Raw genomic sequence first — 18,838 nt, forward strand, 5'->3', positions numbered from 1 at the left:
TCTAAAGGCTAACCGTCACTAGAAGCAACATTAGCTTAAATTTTATGACATTCTTGTATGCAATTTGCTCTAACACATTTTAGTCTTGCCCGAGCAAACATGCTGCCTTGATATCGGTGTCTGATGATACCCATTGTCTACTTTTCTCTGTGATTCTGTCAATTGGCTCTCAGGCTCTCTGCAAATGCATATTTCTAGCACTAAGTAATTCCCGACTCATTTGAATTCTGCAGTTAAGTGGCTTTCAGTTCTTATAATGGGAATATTAAAGCAAGCTTTCTATTGTTCATATTCATACCACATCCTTACAATTGTTCAGTAATTATATTAGCACCAGACAATTGTGAAACTTTTGAACCTAAGTTCTACCTTAAGCACACAATGGGAGAAATGCTTTTGAAACTGAAGCACATAGATATTTGCAAAGCAACCATCATTGCACTTTGCTTTTTCAGATACAAACAAAATGTCCATCATGCTAATTTTATTGGCACTTTCTCTTTCTGAAGAACATATTGTTCACATAGATTATAAGAAGAGCTTTACTGACAGTGGAATGCTTGACATATTTTATTAGGAATTGTTTCCAGCTATCTTGCTTTTTGCTTGCATTTTGGGTGAAAAATGAATGGTAAAGATTTCAAAATCTAAGAGCTAACTGAATGCAAAGACTAATTTCACAGTTCGGTAGTCTAATTCCCCCAAAGCATAAATGCACAAAAAGAAGAAGCTACTAAGTTTATTCCTCCCTTGTACACAGCATCCAGGATTTTGTTCTTCCTGTGGTTGTCAGTGTGATCTTTGCTCCTTTTTTTCCCATTAGGGCTTTAAATAACATGCAGTAGAATTTAAATTGTATTCTTTCTTGGATTGGTAGCCAATGTGAATTGATGTAAGCTTCTGTGATATGGTCATGTTTTCTTAATGAGTAGATGAGTCTCAAAGCTGTATTTTGGATAGTTTGTAGTTCCCTGGTCATAGTAGCAGGGCATGGAAGGAAGAGGATGTTGCAGTAGTCCAACAATCCTAGGATTAGGGATTGTACTATAAGCTGGAATTGTGCTCTTTCAAAGAATTTCCGGACTAGTCTCAGATTTCTCATGATTGCGAAGGATTTCTGTATTGTTTTATTTATTTGCGGTTGCATGGTACAGCATCTGTCTATAATCATTCCAAGTAGTTTTATGGTGGATTGGATGGGATAGTTGATTGAGTTGAGTTCTAAATTGGTTATGGTTTGGACTTTGTCATTTTCGAGGAGGATGAATTTGGTTTTGTCTGGGTTGAGTTTAAGTTTGTGATCTTTCATCCAAGTTGTAACTGTTTCTAGTGTACGAAGTAGTGTGTTTGTCATGGTGGGCTTTGGCTGATCGTATGGTAGGAGAATGATAATGTCATCCGCGTAACTATAGGTAGTTATGCCTAGATTGTCCAGATATGTTCTGAGAGAGGCAGTGTATAGGTTAAAGAGGGTAGGGGATAGAGGGGATCCCTGTGATATGCCGCAGGGGTTTGACCATGGTTCTGATTTTTCTTTGTTTGATTTTACCCTGTAGGTTCTGGATTTTAGGAAGCCTTCAAACCAAGAGTATACTTTATCTGAGATACCTATTGCATCCAAGATTTGCAGAAGGATGTTATGATCAACTAGGTCAAATGCTGCAGTCAGGTCCAGTTGTATGAGAAGCATTTTTTTCCCTGTGCTAAGGTGTTATCTGATTGTGTCCATAAGGGAGCCTAGTAGTGTCTCTGTGCTGAAGTTGGTTCTGAAGCCTGATTGCATGGGATGGAGTAGGTTATGGTCATCTAGATAGTTGGTGAGGAGTTTGGCTACTAGGCCTTCTGTATGTTTGACGTATAGCGGTATTGAGGCAATAGGTCTGAAGTTGGATGGTTGGTCTGGTAGTTCTTTTGGGTCTTTTTGGATTGGGGTGATGATTTTGCTGAGGTCAGTAGGGAAAATGCTGTCTGTGAGCGTGGTTTGAATCCATTGTAGAAGTAGAGTACGGAATTTTACACTGGAGGTAGTAAGGAGATATGAAGGGCAGGGTTGAGGTCACAGGAGGCATGGCTGTATTTTTTGTAGAGTTTATTGAGTTCGGACCATTGTATGTTGGGGAATTGAGACCATGTTCTGTCTGCTGCAATTGAATCTTTTTCTGTGGGGTGAATTGTGATTACGTTTAGGTGAGATGGGGTAAAATTGAGGGTGGCTCTGGCATTGGTAATTTTGTTCTTGAAGTGATCTGCTAAGAGGGTAGCTGAGGGGGTGGGGGTGGGGTATTGTTGGTGGTTGTGTAGGGTTTGGTGTCTGTTAGATCTTTTAAGATTTGGAATAGTTTTTTGGACTCTTGGGTTTCTGTGCCTATAAGATTTGTGTAATGAGTTTTCCTCTTGTCCTTTAGTATAGTGATTCCCAACCCTGTCCTGGAGGAACACCAGGCCAATCGGGTTTTCAGGCTAGCCCTAATGAATATGCATGAGAGAGATTTGCATATGATGGAAGTGATAGGCATGCAAATTTGCTTCATGCATATTCATTAGGGCTAGCCTGAAAACCCAATTGGCCTGGTGTTCCTCCAGGACAGGGTTGGGAACCACTGTTTTAGTAGATGTTTATATTGTTATGTTATCAAGATGCAGTAGGAGGGGTGTTTCTTCCACACCTTGATTTACAAGGGAGTAAGCAACCTGTGGGATCTCATTTGCATGGATTTCTGACTCCTGCGATAACTGAATAACTATTTGTGAGTCCCCTCACAAGCAGTTTCATTCCCTTGGCCTGGGAGCCATTGGTCCTCAAAGCTGCTGCCCAATGGTCCCAGTCCAGTGGTCCAAGGGTGAGAGAGATCCCCAGTTGCTTCTGCCATATTAGTACTGTCTCCAAAATGGCACCCACTAGTGGTAATTTTATATTGCTGGGAGTCATGTTTTTGTATAAGGCTCTTCCCTGCTTGATCATGATGTAGTGAGCAGGCTGGGAGTGCTAGAGGACAGGCCACAAGGTGAATTTCCAGCCTGAGATGTTCTTTTATACAAGCATGTGCCGGCTTGCATTGTGCATACTTTTTAGGCACAATTTAATCTTATAAGAACTCATTCACTGCAATTCGGTGTATTTGGGTCTTTCAAAGGTCAGTCTGCAGAGACTTCAATTAATACAGACCACTGCAGCTAAACTTATTTTCGGTAAGAGTAAATTTGATCATTTAACCCCTCTGCTCAAGGAATTACATTGGCTTCCAGTGTATCTCAGAATTCAGTTTAAGTGCATTTGTATTGCATTTACGATCCTATTTGGCATTTTTGCCACTTTGATTCCTTTAGACTGGAATGTACATAGATCTCATCTTGCCAGAAGTTCTCAAAAATTAAAACTTACATTTCCCTCTCTCAGTGGTAAAAACAGAGCCTTTAAGAGATTTAGTTATTCTTTTGATTTTAACTTAACTGAATTCTGGAATGCTTTACCGCTTACATTAAGAAGTTTAGGGTTCTTTTGCTTTATTCCGGAAAGTTCTGAAAACTTTTTTGTTTGCTAAACATTTTGGAAATTAACTATTTCAGTCTCCTTTTTTTGTCAACCTTATGTATTATGTATTACATTATTGTTAACCGAGTCGAGCTCCTCTTGGTTGATGACTCGGTCTATAAAACTAAGGGCTCCTTTTACTAAGGCGCGCTAGCGTTTTTAGCACGTGCTGCATTGCCACGCACGCTAATCTCACGCTACGCGCCAAGAACTGCCAGCTCAATGCTGGCGTTAGCATCTAGCACGCGGGGCAATGCAGCACGCACTAAAAACGCTAGCGCAGCTTAGTAAAAGGAGCCCTAAGTTTTAATTTAGATTAGTGAAGCCAACAGTTTATGCACAGACAATGATTTATAAAATTAAACTCTTATAATGTCCATGCCAATGTATGTAAGTGAGGTGGTGATTTTTTTTTAGCTTTGGTTTGATTTTGAAAAACTGAAAATGAATCTCTTTTGTTTGCTTGTAGCTGATTACATGGGCTTATATTTTAGGCATATACTTTTGTGGATATTCTGAAAGCCAGACTCGTTTGGGAGACACTAAGAATCACTGAAATAAGAACAGAAGATGCAATTTATTTTACTAGCTTTCCATACTCTATTACTGTTCTCATACTTAAATCTGAGGCTCCTTCTATTAAGATTCTGGACATTCATCATGCTCTGTTTAATACTCTCTTAATTATCGCACTGAGACTAATATTATCTAATTGGAAGTCCTTTGACTCACTAAATGTCCACTTTTAGTGGAAGTCAGTGCTTTTACAACATAGACGTGAAATGCTAATTTCTAAATCTTTGCCTTTGCATGCTAAAACAACTAGAAAATGGGCCATTGTTGAGAACTACTTAAACTCTATGTAATCACGTATTTCTTCTTCATTTTCTTAACAAATACATATCTCCTCAACATATCTCTATTTTTCCATAACCTTTCCTTTTGATAGTCAATGCCGGTCCAAAGGGCAACTGAGCTTACCTTCTTGGAACCCAAACTGAACCACACATTCTGCGCGCGCGTGAGAGGCCAGATAAACATTTTCTGTGCAGATGAAAGCTTCTGGAGCGATTGGAGTCAGCAAAAATGTATTAAAGGTAACAATAAACTGTGTTTACAGGACTTTGAAGCAATTGTGCTTGTTTAGTTTCATCTCCAAGTCGATTTCTTAATTATCATATGATCATAATTTTATTCTGGCCTTCTATTATTTAACTAGAAGTATCTAGAATCTTTATCTACCATTAGGAAATCCATCCAGACTGGTAAAATGAGAATGACTAGCATTTGTTCAGAACATAGTCAAACAGCAAAAATATATAAGCTGAAACTTCAGGACTTGGCTGTAACTCATTAGTAACTGTTTTGGAAGGAAAAAAATAACACAATGTAAAGCTTAATTTGCATATCTTTTATTGCTCCAGAAATCTGAAAACAGGATGCTCATATATGATCATATAATTGTTATGTTGGTTCAGCAACATACCCCCCCAAAAAAAAAAAATAAAAAACAGAACACCCCATAGCATTGCTGCTGCAAAGATAGGACTGTCAGTGGCTCTATTGTTTTCTAGATGGGCAAATTCATTCTAGGGTTTTACCATACTACATATACTGTATGCAGTTCAAATTTAGATTTCCCTAAAACAAACAAAAAAACAGGATGTGACACTGTGCTATTTTTGCAGTAAGGTAACACCAAAAGGTATATCAAGTGGCGTAACAAGGGGGAGAGGTGCAGTCCACCCTGAGTGCTGTCTTGGTGGGGCGCCAACACCCATCCCCCTTTCCACCCCTGCTCTTTTCTGATCCCCCCTGCCATGCGTGTACACACCCCTTCCTTGTACCTCTTTAATTTTCACAGCGCAAACAGCATCATGAACTTGCTGCCCGCATCGGTGTCGGCTCTCTGTGATGTCACTTCCAGGTCCCATACATAGGAAATGATGTCAGAGGGGAGCAGATGTGATGCGGGCAGCAGGTTTGTGATGCTGCTCACACCGGGAAAATTAAAGAGGTATGGGGAAGGGGGGGTCATGTGCACGGCAGGGGAGGGTGGGTCAGGAAAGAGCAAGAGGTCAGAGAAAAGGGCATGAGAGGGGCGCCACCCCCCTGGGTGCCACTTACCCTCGCTACGCCACTGGGGTATGTCTACTAAAATTTGCTGGGAAATGGGTTTATCTCATGTTAATGTAAGACTTTCCTGCATGCTAAGCCCATAAGCCCATTTCTAGCACACTCAAGAAATAGGGCATTTCCCAAGTACAGTGGAACCTCGGTTTGCGAGAAACGCGGTTTGCGAGTGTTTTGCAAGACGAGCAAAACACTCAGCAAACTTTTGTGTCGCAAACCGAGCATCGCCTCAATAAACGAGCTCTCAGCTATGGTGGCCCAGGGGTGGATACCTGCCTGTGGGCACTGCAGCGCTTTCAGCGTAGTGGCTTTCTTCCCTCGGGGTCCCCGTGCAGCTGCCCTCCTGCTTTGGCCGATGCCTCTGCCATCCACCAGCGCCTCCCGGCTTCCAATTCAAGCCGGCCGCCATCCTGCAGAAGCATGCGCAGGACCTCTCAACTCCCGAGTCAAGCCGGTGCTGCCCCGACAACACGCGTACCACGTACAAGCATGCAGGACGTCCTATGTACTTGTACGTGGGACGCGCGTTGTTGGGTGGCGGCCAAAGCAGGAGGGCAGCCGCACGGGGACCCCGAGGGAAGGAAGCTACTATGCTGAAAGCGCTGCAGCACCCACAGGCAGGTACCCACCCCTAGGCCACCATAGCAAACTTTGGTTGTAGAACGAATCTTCTGAGTTTGTATTATGGCCTATGGGGAACTTTGATTTGATATACGAGTGCTTTGGCTTACGAGCATGCTTCTGGAACGAATTATGCTCGTAAACCAATGTACCACTGTATTTCTTTTTTCAGGTCATGTGCTAATGTTTGCATTACCATGTGTAACCTGAAAAACAAAAAAAAAAAGACACAGGAGCACTTACTACCTACCTCCTGTGTTATGGATGCGCTAACCTGTTAGTATATGCAAATATCAATGTGCTAGCTATGCAAATACCTTTTTTTTTAAGAAGAACAGAAATCCGAGTACAAAATGTACAACAATTCGTATAAAAAAGTAACAAGTCAAAGTGAACAATATCAAATGTACACCAATCCGAGTATTACATATATCTAATATAACCATAAGGGGAAAAATAGGAAGAGGGATAAAGAAAAGGGAACTGAAGGAGAAGCATAAGAAACAAGGGTGGTAGGGAGAGAAAGAAGAGAAAATCCCTCAGAGGCCAAAGAAGGAGAAAGATGGAAAAATAGAGATATGTTGAGGAGATATGTATTTGTTAAGAACATGAAGAAAAAATACGTGATTACATAGAGTTTAAGTAGTTCTCAACAATGGCCCATTTTCTAGTTGTTTTAGCATGCAAAGGCAAAGATTTAGAAATTAGCATTTCACGTCTATGTTGTGAAAGCACTGACTGCCACTAAAAGTGGACATTTAGTGAGTCAAAGGACTTCCAATTAGATAATATTAGTCTCAGTGCGATAATTAAGAGAGTATTAAACAGAGCATGATGAATGTCCAGAATCTTAATAGAAGGAGCCTCAGATTTAAGTATGAGAACAGTAATAGAGAGATCAGATTGTATGTCAAAAATAGAACAGATAATGAAACAAGTATCATTCCAAAAAGATCTTAAACATGGACATCCAAATAGCAAGTGCAATAAAGCTATGCAAATATCAATGTGTATTCATGCCCATTCTCTGCCATTGATGTGTCCCCTCCAAAAAACATACAAGTATAAAAATAACATACGCCTACCTCATAGAAAAAGGTTACTTACTGAAAAGCTTTTCAACAATAAGCTTTATCACGCATGAGAGTGCATGTTAAGGTTTAGTACTCTTTAGCAAGCATACTCCCAAGATTGGATCATCATGGGGGAAAGAAAGCTAGCTGACACCCCTAAAGCTGAAAATGAAAGCAACAGCATAAAATAGTTCCTCACTGCGTAAACACTGATTTATATTTAATTTGTAGGTCAAAGCTTTTACGGTGATTGAATCATATCTGTCAGCTGTTTTTCTTCAAAATGGCCTCCTATCCCATGGTGCAGCAGCAACAACAATATGCAAATTATAGTTTCCATAGCATTTCAAACCTAAGCAGCTGTCAAATCAAGGTTCCAAACAAGTTAAAAAAAACCCCAAAAACTCCAGCAAAAACCAACAAAAAAAATAAGCAAAGAAACAAAAAATCCTCCATAAAAATCCTACTGCTGGATATCCACGAACACATACAGTAGCTAGGAACTAGCACACCAATATTTAAAAGTCTGTCATAGTATTTAAAAGTATTCCTGGATACTTACCACCAGCTGAATATCCAGATAGGCCACCAACTAACTATCTGAGTTATTCAGATAATGTCATTTTCTGTCCTATCCCAATTGTAGGACTGAAAATTGCTACTATCTGGAAAATTTACCATTACACCTACATGCTGTACAGCACTATCCAGATCGTAGGAATTTTCAGCAGCACTATCTGGATAGTTCTGCTGAAAATCAGTGTATGGCCCCGATCAGTACTCTTATCCAGGTAGCGGGTGCCATTAGTTAGATAAATGATCTTAAATGTTGGGCCATAGATTAAGTGTAATTCTATAAATGGCACTCAGAGTTGGGCCCTTAGCGGTGGGATCTGCACCAAATCTTAGACATGAGGATTTACTTCAACTGATATCTGGTGTAAATCTTTGTGCCTGAATTAGGTAAAAATCTGCTTTATTCTATAACACTGCTTTCAAATTCTAGAAATACCCCTGACCCAACCATGTCCATTTTTGGATTCATATATAAAATTTATGCATGCACATTTATAGAATACCAACTACAAAGAGGCATGTGTAAATTCAAACCGGTGTCAGTTAGTACCAATAATTGTTAGTGCTCAATTATTTATGCTAGTTGGCTCATTGTTCAAATAAATTGTGCACGCAGATTGGGTGCACACCCAAATTTTCATGCACAATTTTGAGCACCATATATAGAATTAGGGAGATAGTGGCTATTACTCTACTTTATCATCTTTGAAAATCAATACAATCAAAACAAAAGTAATCACAGGCAAGACCTCAGCCAAATTAATACAGAAATTAAACCCATGGTTGTACAGAACATCTCCATAACCATTTTACAAGAGATTGTGTTTATTGAAAATTCTATTTTTTAAAATTGCTTTTATAATTTAGCTTTTAAAGCACTGAAGATTTGTAGTTTTTTAAAAGGTTATCAAATAAATAAATAAAAGTGCTTTTCCTTTTTACCACTATTATTACTTATCATTTCCATAGGGGCTATGTTTCCCATAGGATGCTATTGCTTCAGTGAGCATCGAGATGTTATTAGCAAATAGATCCCATTACATAAAATGAAACTTGTGTACACCCATGATCCAACCCCTAACTACACTTACTTTCTGATAGACGCCTTGGACAAGGCACCTACCTCAAAGTGGTAGGCATCCAATCCAATCTTTCGGTTTATATTGAGAAGTTCTTGGTCATATAGTTTATATGGAATTAAGAGAAATAGGGACCAAAGGCAAAAATACTCCATTCAAAATTATATGAACACAATGCTTGCACACTTAAATTGGATTCTAAGTTAGACTGGCAACCAATGAAGAGCCTTCAACCAAGGGGATACTTCTTTTTCCTATAGATCAATTTGGCTGCTGTATTTTGGATCAACTGCAACCTCGTAAAGCTGCCCTTGATCAGGAAACCATAAAGAGAGTTGCAATAATCCTGTTGTGCCAATACAATAGGGTTAGACAGATATCTACCAAGTTAGGGACCTACCATCCAATTAGGTGCAATTATCGTCAATTATGAGTTAATTGCCAATTCTCAGCGCCAAGTAAACCTTTTAAACAATTAGGTGTGTAGATTGGCTAGGCACACTGATCTAGGTGCATAACCTTAGGCGTCGTTTATTGAATCGGGGCCATAGTGCCTTTTGCAATTAGCTTAAAGTCTAGTCAACACAAACATCCAGGATTTGGCAATTTCATTTACTAAAAGGGTTAAAACCAGCAAAACTGAGATCAAGAGAAACAGACTCAAAATGGTGGTCTTTCAGACTGGATTTGAATAAAGCCTGGGAGGGCACAGGAAACACTGATTCAGGAAAAAAAAGTCGGGAGCAGGCAATGGAGAAGTGATATTCACTATATTACTGATGAATACACTCATCCAAGACTCAGGAGAAAGTATTTAGCAGCATCCCACTGAAAAATGCTCTGCCAAGCTATTACTGCAGAAGGGCATTTAATGCTAAGGAAAGAGAAACCCCTCTCTCAACCTGTTCATATATTATCAGAACATTAGATGTGAAGAGTCTGATACTTATCTCACTATGCTAATGGCAAATATACAGTACACTTCAATTGAAGTAATTTCAAGCAGCAGAACTGATTAGCTTTGAAAGCTCAATCAAAGGAAAGATCACTAACGACAGTAAAAGACAAAGTGTTCCTGAAAGGAAATGAGAATAGGTAGGATTGCAAGCATATAGAAGGAGCTTTTAGAAAATGCAGACTAATTAATGGTTTCCATATCGACCTATTACAAGGACATGGCAACTGAAATCTAGATCAGGAACAATGTTATGAGTTTGATTAGTTTAGAAGTGATGGGGCAGGGTGATCAAAGCTCCTGGGTGAGTATAAGCCCCCAGGTAAGTAAATCTTATTGTCTGGCTGTATGGAGACTGTCTCCTGTGCTGCTTATTGTAGGCAGAATGCAGAATATTCACTGTTCTAGATTGGTTTTATTCCAACTTGAAGATTTGTTAGCAAGGGTAATCGATTGACACCATTCAATGTATAAAAAATTGATTATCTAATCTTTTATGTTCTACAGCGCCACCCATAGTGACTGTGACGATTGTAATCTTGTGCATTTCCGCAGGAGTTATTGTAATGCTTGTTTGCATTACTGTTATCCTTTTATGGGCTAGCTATAAAAGGTGAGTACTGTTCATTAAATATTATTCCACCAATATTTGAACTCTATGGGGGGGGGGCATTTCTCTTAAACAGCAAGTGCAATTTTTAAAGATATACCTTGATTTTCAGCACCAGCCGCTGTCCAGATCACAGCCATGAAAATGTATGTATGGCTGTCTACGTTAATCCAATAGTTAACCAGGTGCAGGAGGCACCTTGAAACTCGGCTAAAAACATTGTTTCAACATTGTTTTTTACTGAGTTTGGGTGCCTACTGGGTGTCTAAAAAACCGGCACCATTTAGAGAATCTGGGCCTCAGAGGTCATGTTCAGTTGCACTGCCCAGTTAAGTATCACTGAATCTTAGGGGCTAGCTAACTCATAGTGGAGGCAGATAGGAGCCCCTCTAGCCTCATTTTCTCAGTGGTCAGTTAAGAATGCAAAAGCTTGACAGAAAGAAGATTGACTCATTTGAGCTTTGGTGCTGGAGAAGCATTTTAGGCAGAAGAGCTAACAAATCGATTCTGGAAGAGATCAAATTGGCTGTCACTCGAAGCCCAAATGATGATGCTAATGACTGTATCATTTTGATCACACCATCAAAAGAGAGAGATCACTGGAGAAGGACGTCATGTTTGGGAAGATCGAAGGAACCAAGCGAAGAGGGCGATCAGATGGCTGGACACGTTGAAAACAACCATGGAGATGATGCTGGAGGACCTTTCCGGACTAGCACAAAATTGATTTCTTTTTAGATCTGCAATTCATCAAGTCGCTAGGACTCGAACATGAGTCGATGGCACCTAACAACAACAACAGGTGCAAACTGATAGACATCAGTACTAGATTGAAGCCATAGACATTTACAGTTGCCCTGGATTAGGTTTAATGTCAGCATGTAAAGTGTGCATTTATTTTATAAACAGCTTGTTAAGCGGAGACTCCATTCTAATCTGCTCCAGCAGACACCTACATGCGGCTAGCTTAAATGTAGTTGTCTACATGTCACCATGTGTACTTTACTAATGTAGCCACTGGGTTAATTTTATAAAAGTCCTCTAATGCTTGAAAAATCATTTTTGCATTTACCCCTTTTGTCTAATCTAGAGAACCAATTTCATAGGCACAGCCTTCTCTTTCATAAGACCTTGATATGATAGCTCGCCAAATCTGCACTGCATATAAAAAGCTAATTTTATTGCTATATTATGCTAAAGATTTTTATATTTCAAATAATAAAATGATATTTTTATTTCAGGTCCCTGGTGAAAGACCAATTAAACTATCCTTGGACATGCAAAATGAGCTTATTGCCTTGGCTTAATACGAGTGAAAGAATTATAGCTACAGCACCGACTGGAAAGAAGCAATTGGCTATAATATCTGCAAGCTCTATCAAGCGTCTCTAGTTTTTCTTGAATGCATTTTTCTAAAATTAAGGACCCCCAATGTATATCTTCTAGATGTGTTTTCCAGTCCTCGCTCTCGGGGGGGGGGGAGGGGATTGGGGGGGAGCTGTGATCCACCTAACTCATTTCCTCGCCACCTGATCAAGCACAGTTGTCTTGGCTGTAGCAAGCACCTCCATGTTCTGACAAATAGTATTGATCCGTATTTTATTGAACTTCTCCTATGGAATTTCAGTCCATCTGCTTTTCTATAAATTTCTACCCATGGAGGAGGAACATGAAAGAGGGGGATCAGAAACAAGGTGAAAAAGCATAGCAAAAAACCAAAACGTACAAAGGGCTCCAATAATGGATGTGAAAAAATATATACTTTATTAAAGGAGAAAATGCTATAAAAACCGGCACCATTTAGAGAATCTGGGCCTCGGAGCTGATGTTTAGTGGCACTGCCCAGTTAAGTGTCACTGGATATTAGTGGCTGGTTAACTCATAGTGTAGTCCTCCATTTAGGTGGACCAATGCTGTGCACTAGGCACCTAGGCCCCGATTCTATAAATGGCACCTAGCAGCAACTAGCTGATTTCCAGGTGAAATGTAAATTTTTTTAATTGGTTTAAATGGCATGGTAATTTAAAACACTATTAAAGTGAATTAAAAATTATTAAAAATTGATTAATTTACCCTCCCTTTTATGAAGCCACGTTAGCGTTTTTTATCGCCAGCCGCGGTGGTAAAAGCTACGATGCTCAATTCCTATGAGCATCAGGACATTTACCGCTCCGGCTGGTGATAAGAAAATGCTAACACGGCTTCATAAAAGGGGTGGGGGGTGGGGGAGGGAGTAAGTTCCGTGCAGAAATTGGCATGGCACCTACACTGAGATGTCTACCTGCACCTACCCAAAATGTTGGCATGCTTAGGGACAGAGTTAGGGCATGGAATAACTTAAGCATCTGCATTAGGCACCGATAGATTACGTTAGGAAAATCCTGGCTTAATATATTGGCGCTGGTGGTGTAGTAACAGGGGAAGGCAGGGGGGGGCAGTCTTCCCCCAGGTGCCGTCTTGGTGGGGGCACTGGCACCCATCCTACTCTCTGTACCCCCCGTTTCTTCCCCCCCACTACTTTGCGCACATTCCCTGTGAGCAGCAAACCCAACTGGTTTCTTGCACCAGCGTCAACTCTTTCTCTGATTTCACTTCCTGGACCAAAAGTGATGTCAGAGGAAGAGCCGATAATGGTGTGAGTAGCAGCTTGGAGTTGCTGCTTGCACTGGGAAAGTTTAAGAGGTAAGGGGGAAGGGAAGAGGTGTGCACATGGGGCAGGAGAGGGCAGGGAATGAGCGGTTGAGGTGGGGCTGGAGGGGGAGGAGAAGAGGATGGGGGAGGGGCACCACCACCATGGACGCCTCTCACCCTTACTATGCCACTGATCCATGCCTAACATTATGATGCCTACCGGCACCTAAGTTGAACTAGGTGGCGGTAGGTTTGATTCTATAAATGGTGCCTACCTTTGATTGACATATGGTAGGTGCCATTTTCAATGGTGCATACTAATTTAGGTGCTGTTTATAGAATCAGACCCCCAGTAATCAATAAAAAAATACAAATAGAATGAAACTCAATAGTTAATTCATATACTAGCAGTATTAATATAGGATTGATAATAATGTAATTATTACATAGTTGCCAATATACCAAGTTTAGAATTAGATTTTTTTTCAACAGTTCACAGGGTTTGATAGTCAAAGTTAAGATTCTAAACAACTTAAAGAAAATGAGACATTAAAATAATTCAAATATATAACAATAACATTACCATATCAGGACATATAATCATATACATCAATAAATAAATGAATTACATCCCCAACCCCTTTTACAAAGCCATATAATACTTTATCACCAGCCATGGCAGTATTAGCTCTGAAACTCATAGGAATTCTATGAGCGTTGGAGCTAATACTGCTGCAGCCGGTGATAAAAAAGCCTAATGCGGCTTCGTAAAAGGGGAGGTTAATTAACAATAAATAATACAATATATAGTATAACAGAGGGAAAATCAAAGATAAAATCATGCACAGACATTAGTAATACATCAACAAAAATATCTAAATACACATATCATAAATAATAAATAAAATAAGATAAAATGGTAGATGAATTACAAATACATAAAACAATACATAAGATGTGTAACCATGAAAAATAAACATAATTGGCAGTGTGTAAACATAAAGCGAGATAAATACAGAGATCCATCTTTAACCCCCTCCTTTACAAACCATACTAGCATTTTTAGCGCCAGCCGCCGCAGTAACAGCTCCGATGCTCATAGAGCGCCCGAGTTGTTACCGCCTTGTCCGGCGCTAAAAACACTAGTGCAGCTCTGTAAAGGAGGGGGTCAATTACTGAAAGAGTGGAGGAAACAAACCTTATTATCGTTCTAAGTGAATGTAAAACCCAGCAGGAAAAATCTGTGGTATATCCCAAATGCGCATAAATAAATGAGGTAAATAAAACAGTGATTGACTGAACCAAATGAAGACAAAAATTCTAAAATAGTCAGAGCAATATGAAAGACAACCACATGTAAAGTGAGAGGGGTGAAATAGATATGAACCAACGTAAAAACTACAGTATGTAACTGAGAATAGGTGTATACTGAAGAAAAGAAATCAACTGGAGAACAAATTAGAAACATCTGCAGGAGGTCTTGCATGCAAATCTATCTCATGCATATTCATTGTGGATATCCTAACTGACTGTTGACTGGGTTGAGAACTCCTGGTATAGCGTGATGTGAGGAATTATTGGTCATGCTGGATTCAGGAATATTATATGTATTGATACATATATTAAACATGGCTGCAGAATTATTAAGAGATTAATTTAAAATAATGCCTTAATTGTATTTTCTATAGAGCAGAACTAGTAATGGTTATATATTTCATTGATGTTGTGATGTACTGAGGTCAGACATTTTGGGCTCCTTTTAAGCAGGTGGTAATATTTTGGCTAGTGCGCGCTAATCTTGTGCGTGCGCTAAAAACGCTAGCGCACCTTAGTAAAAGGAGCCCTTTGTATACCGAAAGTCACAGTAAAGACGGACTCATCCACTGGAAACTGGAAACATGATAACATCGCTGTGCCAGAAGCACGTTAGGATTGCAGAGCGCGAAGAAGCTGTGATCACACCTGAGACATTCCCAATCCAAGGGATAAAACCAAAACATTTGAGACTAGAAACCTGCACAGAGTGGTACAAGAGAACAAAGAAAAAGCTGAATTATTAATAATGTCTCTATACCACTACACATGGAGAGACAAAAGATCCACAGGCACCCAAAGATGCAACCAAAGACTAAGAAAATGTGACAGGAAGATACATAAATAGTTGAAATTGCATCAGGTACCTCCAGCTTGAATAAAGAGAATTCCTGCAAGCACTTTGGAATCTTATTTTTATTTAATTTATTAATTTGATATACCAAATATTCCCCCTCCTTTATAAAGCCACACTAGTGTTTTTAGCACCAGCAGCGGCGGTAACAGCTCGGACGCTCATAGGAATTCTATGAGCATCGGAGCTGTTACCGCGGCGGCCAGCACTAAAAACACTAGCGTGGCTTTGTAAAGGAAGTGGGTTGTTTGTACATAATATACCTCAGAAAGGCATAGGTCAATATGGCTCTGACCCATTCAAATTCTGGACACCACCTCTACCGCCCACTGCTACTGCCGTGGCTGTGTCCCACTAGGCCCTTGGCACTTCCATTTCCATTTCTAGACCTCAAATGCCTTTCAGTCCAATCTAAGAAAGAAGGAACTGGACAACTACAGTGACCTACAAACTCATTTAAACAATCAATATTTATATTCATAAAGAACTACAAGTTACCAAGACCATCAGTTTCTGAGAAACCTAACAAACAAAGATGATTTCAATAATTTTCTAAAATGCAGGTAAGATGATGATAATGACAACAATTTTCAAAATTTGTTGTCCCAACTAGCTGCCTGAAAAGCAAAGTGATCGTTGTAAAAACTTCTTGTAAACACAGCCTCATACCGAAGGGAAAATAAATAATAAAGTAACCCGTAACGGGTGAGCAGTATTAAGAAAAACTAAACTGAGCCATTAAATACCCAGCGGTTTCTCCTTGAAGAACTCTATAAGAAAGGGACCCAAATTTAAACAATACCAGCAGTAACTCAAACATTTAAATGTTAGCCATATAGCCTTTGAGCTCCTGTGCTCTGGCAAACACAGTAGGATCCTGGATAAGGGGGTAAGACATAAGAAAAGGATTGTTAGGGGAGAGGGCGTGAGTGATAGTGAAAGAACTGGGATTGGTGAGGAGAGGATAGGTAGAGGTAGAGAATCTGGGAGGATAGGGGACTGAAAGTAGGCGAAGGACAGAGGAACAGGAAACTGCTTAAGAAATGAGACACGTAGGAATGGGAGGACTAGGGAGGTAAGTATAGGAAGTAGAAAACTGGAAAGTAAATGAAAAGTGAAGAGTGACATTGATAACAGTGGGGGTGAGGGGAGTAAGAAAGAAGGGATAAAAAGGGCAGAAAGGGAGAATGAAAAAACTGGAAATGAAATTCTGGAAAAGGACTTATGAGAAAACCAACCACAGGAAGTGGTAAAGAGTACCCAGGACCAACTCAAAAGGAAAAATATAATTATTCTATATGAATACATATGTAAGACTGACTAAAATGTAAAGTGAGAAGTCAGGGTGGGAGCTAGGGAGCGGAGTTAGGAGAAGAGATTGGGACCCTCCAAATTAGCTCTAAAAGGGCCAAACCAAGCTATGATGTGCACAGGGTACAAGGGAAGTCGTCCATTGGCCCTCCCTTGTGCTGAGTCCACTGAGTGTGCTGCATCAGTTTGGGACTGTTGCACAGGTCGCATTTGGTGCTTGTGACACTCCTGATCTCCAGAAAGAAGCTCTCTCTGGCATAATATAAATATAAAGAAGGGGGAAAGTGTGATACAGTGGTTAAAGCTGGTCTCAATTCTGTGCTGGAGAGGAACAGTGCTTGATTTAGTTTTCAGTGGGAGACGTCCCTGAGTTTGCCCCTGAAGAAGGAAACGAAATGGGGCTCTGTAGGACGATCAGTTGGCACTCCCGGACAACAGACCCTCTTAATAGATGGATGTTGGTGGCTTCTCAGAGAAGTCCTTGCAGATGGCAGTTTAAATTTATTGGACTAATGTGATTTCTTGCTTTCTCAAGGCTCATCAATTAGTGATTTTGCACTTAGAGTGGTTTTTGAAATTCAGGAACGATGTGACTTTGCAGCTGACACTTTGGACACTTTATTATTATTATCTTCAATCTTTGCACATTTGAATTTATATTTATTAGAATTTTTAACACATTAACTGTTTTTTAAGCTAGTAGATGGCTTTAAATGATGTTTATGGGTAACCTTGCATGCACTCTTGGGTGCTTTATGCCTGATATACCCTGGTGAACTTTTGACTTTCTGCCAACAAGTTCCCATGAACTGATTGCCATCCCCAGCTATTTATTAAATCTCTAGAGATTCCTGGTGTATCTAACCAATATTAATCAAGTAGTGCAAACTTTGAAAGCCCGCAGGTTTAAGATAGTTCCCAGAATTGAGAACAGGTCTTTTCCTTCCAGTTTACATGTTGTGAACCCTTTCGTGTAGAGTAGGCTTTTTCTTACGGTGGTTAAAGCTACAGCCTCAGCATCCCGAGGTTGTGAGTTCAAATCCACACTGCTGCTTGTGACTCTGGGCAAGTCACTTAATCCCCCCCATTGCCCCAGGTACATTAGATAGATTGTGCCAGGACAGACAGGGAAAAATGCTCAAGTATCTGAATAAATTCATGTACACCATTCTGAGCTCCCTGTGGAGAACAGTATAGAAAATTGAATAAATAAACTTTAGAGACTAAGATCGACATACACTGGCTTAGGGGATGAGATTCATGGTATGTGCAAATAAAATAACCCAAAGAAGAGGCAAAGGTCTGCAAATTACAAACACAGAAAAGCAAGAAGCAGACCCCCAAGATATCAGAAGAGTATGGCTACTGCCCACATCAGGTGACTGAATTTAATAAACCTCACTCTTCTAATATGTTGGGGGTCAGCTTCTTGCTTTTCTTTGTATGTGTAAAATAAATCTAGTTGGATACACTTCCTCTAAAGACTTCTAATCCAATCCAAACAGTTCCCCCCATAAAACCTGGTTGCATTACAGTTCCAAAAACCTGGTTGCATTACAGTTCCAGTTTTAAATACAGGCTATTTATATGATACCTTTACCATGCTAGACCTTGTCCTTCTATGAAGTAAGCCATTATTGATTCCTCTGTGATACAAGGAGGAACAAAGACAATTTCCAATTGTTTGGTAAGTTTATTGGAGAAAGATGAAGGATTACATATGGATGGGATAGATTTTTCCATTACTCAGCTGTCAGGTTTGAGCAGTGCAATGCCTGTTCATCAAGTTTCTGAGGATTATTAACATTCAAATCAAGTACTGTACAGCAGAAAAGAAAATAGCCTTAAATATAAAAGTCTTATAACATACTGTGAATCTACTTATGGAAGGGTATTCTAAAGTACTAGAGATCTGACTTAAAATGAATGAGCCAGATTTCACAAGCTTTTCTCCAGTGGAAATCAAACCTACTAATTTTGCTCTAGTGCTTTTCTTATTAAAAACATGCAAACGGCAGGTCTATAAATTATGACAATTGTGCATACACCAGCAGGGAAATTTATTTAATTTTAAGCGATTATTGAAGAGGCACTTATTTTGTAAGATGAAATATGGAAATTAAGCCTGTTGTATGAGTATATGTTTGAGC

General features: G+C 39.8%; 1 protein-coding gene across 5 annotated transcripts in view; it reads left to right on the plus strand.

The window, feature by feature from the left end:
• The window catches only part of IL13RA2 (interleukin 13 receptor subunit alpha 2), a 94,172-nt gene extending 81,439 nt beyond the window's left edge, over positions 1-12,733 (plus strand). For 4 of the 5 annotated variants that reach the window (XM_033944232.1, XM_033944234.1, XM_033944235.1 and 1 more), the window contains exons 8-10: positions 4,482-4,629; positions 10,477-10,582; positions 11,821-12,733. In XM_033944232.1, coding sequence (XP_033800123.1) covers positions 4,482-4,629; positions 10,477-10,582; positions 11,821-11,971 — 405 coding nt within the window. In that variant the 3' untranslated portion in view covers positions 11,972-12,733. The remainder of the gene's footprint in view (positions 1-4,481; positions 4,630-10,476; positions 10,583-11,820) is intronic. The other variant, XR_004539414.1, reaches the window with a different exon arrangement.
• The last annotated feature ends 6,105 nt before the right edge of the window (positions 12,734-18,838 follow it).

This window comes from Geotrypetes seraphini, chromosome 5 (genome assembly GCF_902459505.1).
Source record: "Geotrypetes seraphini chromosome 5, aGeoSer1.1, whole genome shotgun sequence".
Classification (NCBI taxonomy): domain Eukaryota; kingdom Metazoa; phylum Chordata; class Amphibia; order Gymnophiona; family Dermophiidae; genus Geotrypetes; species Geotrypetes seraphini.